Below are 8,714 nucleotides of genomic sequence, written 5' to 3'. Positions count from 1 at the left end.
TGCCGCGTCGCTGTGCTATAAAGCGCCGCGTGCGCGCGGAACCACACGTCGCCGTCGCCTCCGTTCATTCGTCGCCGGGATGCCGCCGCGCCGTCGCGGCTCGTCCGGCTTCCGTGGCATCCGAGCGCGTCCGAACGGTAGGTTCTACGCCGAGATGCGCGCCGGTGGCTTCCGGCTCACCCTCGGCACGTACAACACCCCGGAGCTGGCGGCGCGCGCTTACGACGCGGCCGCATGGCGATTTCGGCGGCCACGGTGCGACATGAACTTCCCACACGTCGAATCGCTAGAGGAGGCGGAGTTCCTCGCGCCGACGCCGTGCCTCGTCGACGACGAGGACCGTCGCCGCCACCGCCAGGTGCAGCGCCGGATCGCAATCGCCGAGCACGACGAGGAGTTGATGCGCCGTGGAGGGCGCAGTTCCCCAACGACGTCGACAACACCGCCGCGTTCTTCGCTGACCTTCGGGCACAACGCAGGTCCAACAGGCGCCACCGTCGGGCCGTCGCCGTGTTCGAGCTCGATAACCCGAATACAACTTGGGCCGACAACGACCCTCGGTGGGACGACATTTGGACCGAGACAACCTCCGACGACGAGTAGATCGACTAGACTAGTTGTTTATCTATTTTATTGTATTTTCAATAAAGTCGTTGTGGCGTACGCCGATGATGAGAAAAGTTTCCCGCCGGATTACATGTGGAATTAAAGTACGTAACTCAACTGAAAATTAATTAAGATACATGGCCAGATAGTACTCGTGCCTAGCCCTATAGTACTCGTGCCTAGCTCAACTGAAAATTAATTAAGATACATGGCCAGATTCGACTGTTCGAGTCATTCAGTCATACTCGTGCCTAGCCCTATAGTACTCGCCACTGTAGTCGTCGTAGTCGCCGTCATCATCGTCGCCGGCATCGGGGTCGCGGTAGTCAAACCTCGGCGGGAGAGCACGCGTGGGCTGGGACCGAGGGTAGCGCAGGCGGGGGCCACGGTGGGCCATGACGCCCGGGAGAGTCCGGTCGCGCCACCACAGCCCGACGGCCGGCCTCGTTGAAGTTCGAAGGAGGCGGGCCGCCCTCCTCGTGCTCGGCGAGCGCCCTCTCACGCCGATTGATGAAGAAGCTTTCCCAAGTCGGGTTGTAGTCGGGATGCCACTGGGGATTCCTCCGCTGCTCTGGCGTGAGCTCGAAGTAGTAGTGGTTCGTGATGGCCATCTCGCGCGCCACACCTAGAGGGACAGGAGGGACCGGTACCCCTCAGAAACTGCGCCTTGGAATTTTTTCCTGCAAGCCCCTGAACGACTACATCTCATCTAACAGTGTTGGGGAAAGGGTTGGGAAATCTCCCGTGGCGCATCTCCACTTTTAATATCTTACATACAGTTACATGATTACACAAAAATAAATGGGAAATTGATTGCCATGTTGAGATACTCATTTGTGCCATGAACATTCTTCAATTAACTTGATGATGGAGCATCTTCATCATTTAATTAATCTTCTTCGGCCGTAACCATGGAGCATCTTCATCATTTAACTTGATGCTTGGATCAATGTTCACTCGAAGGGTGGAATTTCATCAAACTGATTATAATCTTCTCGACATGTCTGTCTTGTCCTCCACTCCCACGATGTTTCTTTTTCCGTAAAGAACTATGTGGCGCTTTGGCTCATCGTTTGATGTATTTGTTTCCTTATGTTTCCTTTTTCTTGGTTTGGTAGACATATCCTTCACATAGAAAACCTGGGCCACATCCTTGGCTAGGACGAATGGTTCGTCTCTATACCCAAGATTGTTGAGATCCACTCGTTGTCATTCCATACAACTTGTCTACCCGAACCCCGCCTCCTGTTTTGTTGACCCATTTGCACCTAAACAAAGGGACCTTAAAAGAAGGTCCATAGTCAAGTTCCCATATATCCTCTATGTAACCATAATATGTGTCATTTGGGCCTTCATTCATTATTGCATCAAACCGGACACCGCTGTTTTGGTTGGTGCTCTTTTTATCTTGGGCGATCGTGTAAAATGTATTCCCATTTATCTCGTACCCTTGGAAAGTCACTACAGTCGAAGATGGTGTCTGGGCCAGCAAGTACATCTGATCTTCAATATCTTTGTTATTCAGGAGATGTTTTTGCAACCAACCGCCGAAAGTCGACATGTGTTCACGTCTAATCCAATCGTTCGACTGCCCTGGGTTCTGGGAGCGTAGAAAGTTCTTGAGGTCACCGATATACGGAGCCACCAAGGTGGAACTTTGCAGAACTGTGTAGTGTGCTTGAGTCAAAGAAATCCCGTCCCTACATATCATTGATTTCCTTCCTAGCGTGCCTTTTCCACTTAGTCTCCCTTCATGCCGCGATTCAGGAACACCAATCGGCTTAAGGTCGGAATAAAGTCAACACGGAATTCAATGACCTCCTCTCGTTCCATAGCCCTTGGAGATGCTTCCTTCGGCCTAGCACGGTTATGAACATATTTCTTCAAGACTCCCATGAACCTCTCGAAGGGGAACATATTGTGTAGAAACACAGGACCGAGAATGGAAATCTCATCGACCAGTGTGAACGAGGAGATGTGTCATAATATTGAAGAAGGATGGTGGGAACACCAGCTCAAAACTAACGAGACATTGGACCACATCATTCCGCAACCTCGGTAGAATTTCTGGATTTATTACCTTCTCGAGAAATTGCATTGAGGAATGCACATAGCTTCACAATGGGCGATCGAACATTTTCCGGTAGAAGCCCCCTCAATGAAATCGGAAGCAACTCGTGTCATTATCACGTGACAGTCATGAGACTTCAGGTTCTAGAATGTTTTCTTCTCCATATTTATTATTCCCTTTATATTGGAGGAGAAGCCGACGGGACCTTGATACCGCTAAGACATTCAAAAAATATTTCCTTCTCTCGCTTTTGTAAGAGCGTAGCTGGATAAATGACGTCCTTTAACTCTCTCATGCAGCTTTTTGGGGTCTTTCCAACGTTGCTGGTCCTCCCGTGCTTCCGGTGTATCTTTTGTCTTCCCGTACACACCCGTAAAGCCTAGCAGTGTTCACGCAAAGATTCTTCGTCACGTGCATCACATCGATTGAAGAGCGGACCTCTAAGACTTCCCAATAGGGTAGATCCCAAAATATAGATTTCTTCTTCCACATGGGCGCGTGTCCGGCATCGTCATTCGGAATCGCACCGTCCGCCGAGACCCTTTCCAAATATTACATCTAGATCCTTGACCATACCAAATATATCAACACCATCACGATGGGGAGGCTTCCTCCGGTGATCAGCCTCACCGTTGTAATGCTTGCCTTTCTTTCTTACGGGATGGGTAATCCTAAGAAATCGACGATGCCCCGTGTACACGACCTTCCGACCTTTTTCCAAATAATCACCTTCGAGCTCATGTAAACAAGTGTGTGCATGCATTGTATCCCTTGTTTGACTGTCCCGAAATGTTACCAAGAGCAGGCCAGTCATTGATGGTTACGAAAAGCATCGCTCTTAGGTCAAATTCCTCCCGCTTGTGCTCGTCCCACACACGTACACCTGCTAGGGACCACAGCTGTAGAAGTTCTTGGACTAATGGCTTCGTGTACACATCAATGTCGTTCCCGGGTTGCTTCGGGCCTTGTATGAGCACTCGGCATCATAATGAACTTCCGCTTCATGCACAACCAAGGAGGAAGGTTATATATACAAAGAGTCACAGAGCCAGGTGCTATGGCTGCAGCTCTGCTCTCCAAAAGGATTCATGCCATCTGTACTTAGACCAAACCGTAAGTTCCTTGCATCCTCGTGCAAAGTTTGGGAACTCTCTATCGATTTTTCTCCATTGGGAGCCATCAGCAGGGTGCCTCAACATCACGTCTTTCTTACGGTCTTCTTTGTGCCATCGCAACAACCTAGCATGCTCTTTATTTCCGAACAAGCGTTTCAGCCGTGGTATTATAGGAGCATACCACATAACCTTGGCAGGAACCCTCTTCCCGGGGCGCTCGCCCTCAACATCACCAGGGTCATCTCGTCTGATCTTATACCGCAATGCAAGGCACACCGGACATGCATCCAAATTCTCGTACTCATCGCGGTAGAGGATGCAGATCATTAATGCATGCATGTATCTTTTGCACATCTAATCCTAGAGGGCGGACAATCTTCTTCGCTTCGTACGCATCGGCGGGCAATTCGTTACCCCTTGGAAGCTTCCTCTTAATTATTGTCAAGCAACTTTCCAAATCCTAAGTCGGTGACACCGTTCTCCGCCTTCCATTGCAACAATTCCAAGTAGTGCCGCCTAGCTTTTTATGGCCATCTTCGCAAGTTGGGTATAACAATTTGTTGTGATCTTCTATCATCTTGTCGAAGGCCAACCTTTCCTTTTCAGTTTCACATTCTCTCCTTGCATCAGCAATGGCCCGGCCAAGATCATCATCAGCAGGCTCATCTGGTGCCTCTTGATCTTCTACTTCATTGTCTTCATTGCCTTCCGCAGTATCATCGTATTCGTGGAAATTGGGATAACCGTCATCATCCTCTTCCTCTTCGTCATTGTCTTCCATCATAACCCCTCTTTCTCCGTGCTTGGTCCAACAATAGTAACTCGGGCATGAAACCGGATCGCGAAGGTGGCTGTGAATGAGACTCGAGTGAGCGTAATTTACGGTATTCTTGCAGTCCACACATGGACAATACATGAAGCCACCATGTTTGTTTGCCTCCACCACGGCCATAAAATTATCCAGGCCCGTGATGAACTCGTCAAATCGTTCGGTCAATGTACATCCATTGCCGATTCATCCGCATGATATAATTAAGCTGATCAAAACCATTACGTAACATCACGATGTATATATACACATGCATTTTATCAATTGCGGATGAAAAGGATAAAGTTGTTAACCTCGATGAAGAAGAAAAAAGCAAGTTAAGTGTGGCTTGATTTGTGTAAACTCAAGTGGCAAATCCTCTTAAGCATTTCATCGAACACCTCTTGTGCATGTGAAGAAGAGAGGAGAGCAATACACCCCTCTTGTGAAGAAAGTGAAAAAATGGCCAAGTGTTTGGACCCTTGGGCAGGGGCAAGGTTATATAGCCAGAGGGGGGGGCCTTTGGACCCGGTTTGTATTACAAACCGGGACTAAAGGGTTCCCCACGACCGACACGGCCTGCGGCGCTCTGCGGTGGACCCTTTAGTCCCGGTTTGTAATACAAACCGGGTCCAAAGGCCACTACAGACAGCGCCAGCGGGTGGGGTCGTCCTGGGCAGAAACGAACCGGGACCAATGCCCCCATTGGACCCGGTTTGGTTCAGCACTGGGACATTTGCTTGGGACCAAAGGCCTCTTCTCCACTAGTGTGCATTGTACCGCAAATATTTAGTGTCTTCTCTAGATAACGTGGACTGCTAAGAGAAGGCTCGTCTTCTCTACCATTGTACATGCCCCAAGGAACTAGTTGTTTTCTTATAAAGTGCATGACAAAATTAGCTTCAGTTTCTTCCAGTTAACTAGTGTCATTAAACAAAATTAAATAGTGAAACACGTTTTGTGAAAGGAAAATGAAAGAGGAACAAAAGCATAAAGTCATTCCCTTTGTAAACCAGCGATAAAATCGCATGTGGACCTCACTAAAACCAACTGACGATCCGAGTATAAACAGCTAGTTAACACATAAGATTATGGTCGCGCAAGAACATCCGAATATACGCACGAGGGGAACACAAACAAGCGATCTTATGCAGAAAAGAATTTTATTTGTCTTTTACTCCCAAGTTTGGACTAGTACGGGTTCGGGTCATACATGATGGTGCATCGCACTTTATTTCTGACCGGTACACCGATCGGTCCATCGTCTATATACTGATGGTACGTCTAGTGGCATCGAATGGCGAGGTGATGGTGGAACAGTACGGCGGGACTTGCACCTTGCACATCGCCGGTAGGGTCTTTAGCGCCAAGGCCCTTATCGCTTCTAACTAAGCTAGTTGTTGAGGCTGGAGGATACCCTGAATGAGATGGTATTGCTGCTGATGCTGGACGGATGCACCCTGACCGCACTGTTGTTGTTGAGGCTGAAATAAACCCTGAGCAATCTGCTGCATCTTCTTAGGTTGGAAGAAAGCACCTTGCTTCTGTTGTTGTTGTTGCTGCTGTTGTAGGAAGATTGCTTCCACGACGCCATGGATTGCCGGGCACCGGGACTGCTCAGGGATCTGTGCCAGCTCCTGGCAGCACTTTTGCCGCATCACTTGGCAGCTACTCAGCTGCAAGATCCGTGATCGGAGGAACGTCACCATCGTCACTGGGTTGCACTGCCGCAGGAGGAACTCCCTACACGAGTTCAACTGTTGTAGTTGCGGAAGTGATTGTTGTTGCCCAGGAAATGGATGTTGTTGATGCCCAGGAATTAGCTGTTGTTGCCCGGGAAATGGTTGTAGCCCGGGAAATGGCTGTTGTTCCTCAGGAATTAGCTGTTGTTGCCCGGGAATTAGCTGTTGTTGCCCGGGAAATGGTTGTTGTTGCCCGGGAATTGGCAGTTGTTGCCCAGGAAATGGCAGTTGTTGCCAGGGAATTGGCTGTTGTTGTTCGGGAAATGGTTGTTGCTGCCGGGGAATCGGCAGTTGCTGCCTGGGGAATGGTTGTTGCTGCCCGGAAAATGGCTGTTGTTGCCCTGGAAATGGTTGTTGTTGCCCGAGAAATTGCTGTTGTTGCCTAGGAATTGGATGTTGTTGCCCGGGAAATGGCAGTTGTTCCCCAGGAATTAGCCGTTGTTGCTCAGGAAATGGCAGTTGTTGCTCGGAAAGTGGCTGTTGTTGCCCTGGAAATGGTAGTTGTTGCCCGGGAAATGGCAGTTGTTGCCCGGTAATTAGTTGTTGTTGTTCGGGAAATGGTTGTTGTTGCCCGGGAAATAGCAGTTGTTGCCCGGGGAATGGACGTTGCTGCCCGGGAAATGGTTGTTGTTGCCCTGGAAATGGTTGTTGCGGCTGATATTGGCAACTAGGTATTAACTGCACATTAGCGGTGGCAATGGTCACTGCCATGGCAAGGAGGGTAAGGATGAGGAAGGTCTTCATGGTGGATTTGTGTTTACTAGTGCTTGCCAGGTTTTGATGTTTGTGCTCTAGATGATGGAGGAGGATCATCACAGTGCAGGCCTATTTATAGCTACCATGGCATGGTTTCTTTTCATATTTGCACATGCTTTATCTAAAAGTGCTTGGATGCTTGTCAAACTGATCATTTGATATATTGTGTTTGGTGGCACTACTTACAACATTTAATTTTGGATTGATCATTAAAGTTGTTAGGCCCTTTCGTATCATCCGACTCTTGGGTAGGCTTGATAATTGGCAATGATTCATCTTATTAACTTTACATGTCAAAGAATGATCTATATTGTGTCATTTTATGAAACTAAGTTTGTAATGTTATACAAGTTCTTAAGCAGAGGCCAAGTTCGTGACTACATGGTAAGAATAAGTGTTCTACCGTCTCTTGTTCTCCGCAAAAAACGCATTTAGTACACCCATTCTCATTGTCTCTTTGCTAAATTATCTTTTGTCAATAGCACATTATTACTTAGGAACCACATGAAAATTTTGATTTTTAGGGGAATTTTCATCTTCCAAAGATATTTCCGCAAGTATGATGTATGATCATTCATAAAATTCTCATACATAGATTTGACTGTAAACAACCTATTAGTTGTTAGTTTCCACATGAAACAGTCCAGTTTATTATTCAAATTTACCATCATTAATCTTTGGCATAAGTGTAACCACGCTGTCCACTTATTACCAGATAGCACACGTCTGAATCCAATGTTCAGCGGTGTGTGTGCCAATACGTGAGCCACTAACACATTCTTATAGTTCACGATATTACACAATGATGGGTACTGACTAGCTAATGAGGATTCCCCTAACCAAACATCTTCCCAAAATCTTGTAGATGCACCGTTGCCAATTTTAAAATAGCCTTTACTAAAAAAATCTTCTTTTACCTGAGCCCCTTCCAAAAGGGGGAATCAGTCGGTTTTGCTTGCACCTCCGCAAGGGTTTTTTGACTGAGGTATTTGTTATGTAGCAATTCTTGCCACACCCCTTCCTCATTAAGTAATTTAAAAAGCCATTTGCTCAATAAACATTTATTTTTGAGTTCAAGAACCTCAATACCTAAACCCCCTTGATCCTTTGGCCGGCAAATTATATTCCACCTTGTGAGCCTATATTTTCTCTTATCTTCATCCGACTGCCAGAAGAACCTAGACCTATAAAAGTCAAGACACTTCCTCACCCCAACAGGTATTTCCAGAAAAGATAACATGAACATTGGAAGACTTGTTAAAACAGAATTGATAAGTACTAATCTATCGCCATACGACAGTAATTTTCCTTTCCAGCATCCCAATTTTCCTTCAAATTGGGTCTCTACTGGGTACCAATCTAAAATTTTAAGCTTTCTATAATGAATAGGGATTCCTAAGTATCTAAATGGAAGAGCCCCAATATCGCATCAAAAAATTTGTTTATATTGTTGCTCTTCCTCCTTAGCCTTCCCGAAACAAAAAAGCTCACTCTTGTGGAAATTAATCTTGAGGCCCGATAATTCTTCAAACAAACATAGAATTAACTTCATATTTACCGCTTTTTGAAGGTCATGTTCCAAAAACAGAATTGTATCATCAGCATACTGTAGGATA

The 8,714-nt window shown here is 47.0% G+C and overlaps 1 protein-coding gene across 1 annotated transcript; it reads right to left on the bottom strand.

The window, feature by feature from the left end:
- Window positions 1–5,988: 5,988 nt before the first annotated feature.
- On the bottom strand, window positions 5,989–7,086 carry LOC124708073 (avenin-3-like). The gene is made up of 2 exons (XM_047239760.1): window positions 6,992–7,086; window positions 5,989–6,478 (listed from the first exon to the last, which is right to left on the bottom strand). The coding sequence occupies exons 1-2, from the start codon at window positions 7,084–7,086 to the stop codon at window positions 5,989–5,991; spliced, it is 585 nt and encodes a 194-aa protein (XP_047095716.1).
- Window positions 7,087–8,714: the final 1,628 nt, after the last annotated feature.

Source organism: Lolium rigidum, chromosome 4 (assembly GCF_022539505.1).
Source record: "Lolium rigidum isolate FL_2022 chromosome 4, APGP_CSIRO_Lrig_0.1, whole genome shotgun sequence".
In the NCBI taxonomy this organism is placed as follows: Eukaryota; Viridiplantae; Streptophyta; class Magnoliopsida; order Poales; family Poaceae; genus Lolium; species Lolium rigidum.
The sequence above is the reverse complement of the archived record's forward strand: the minus strand, read 5'-3'. Positions and strand labels throughout refer to the sequence as shown.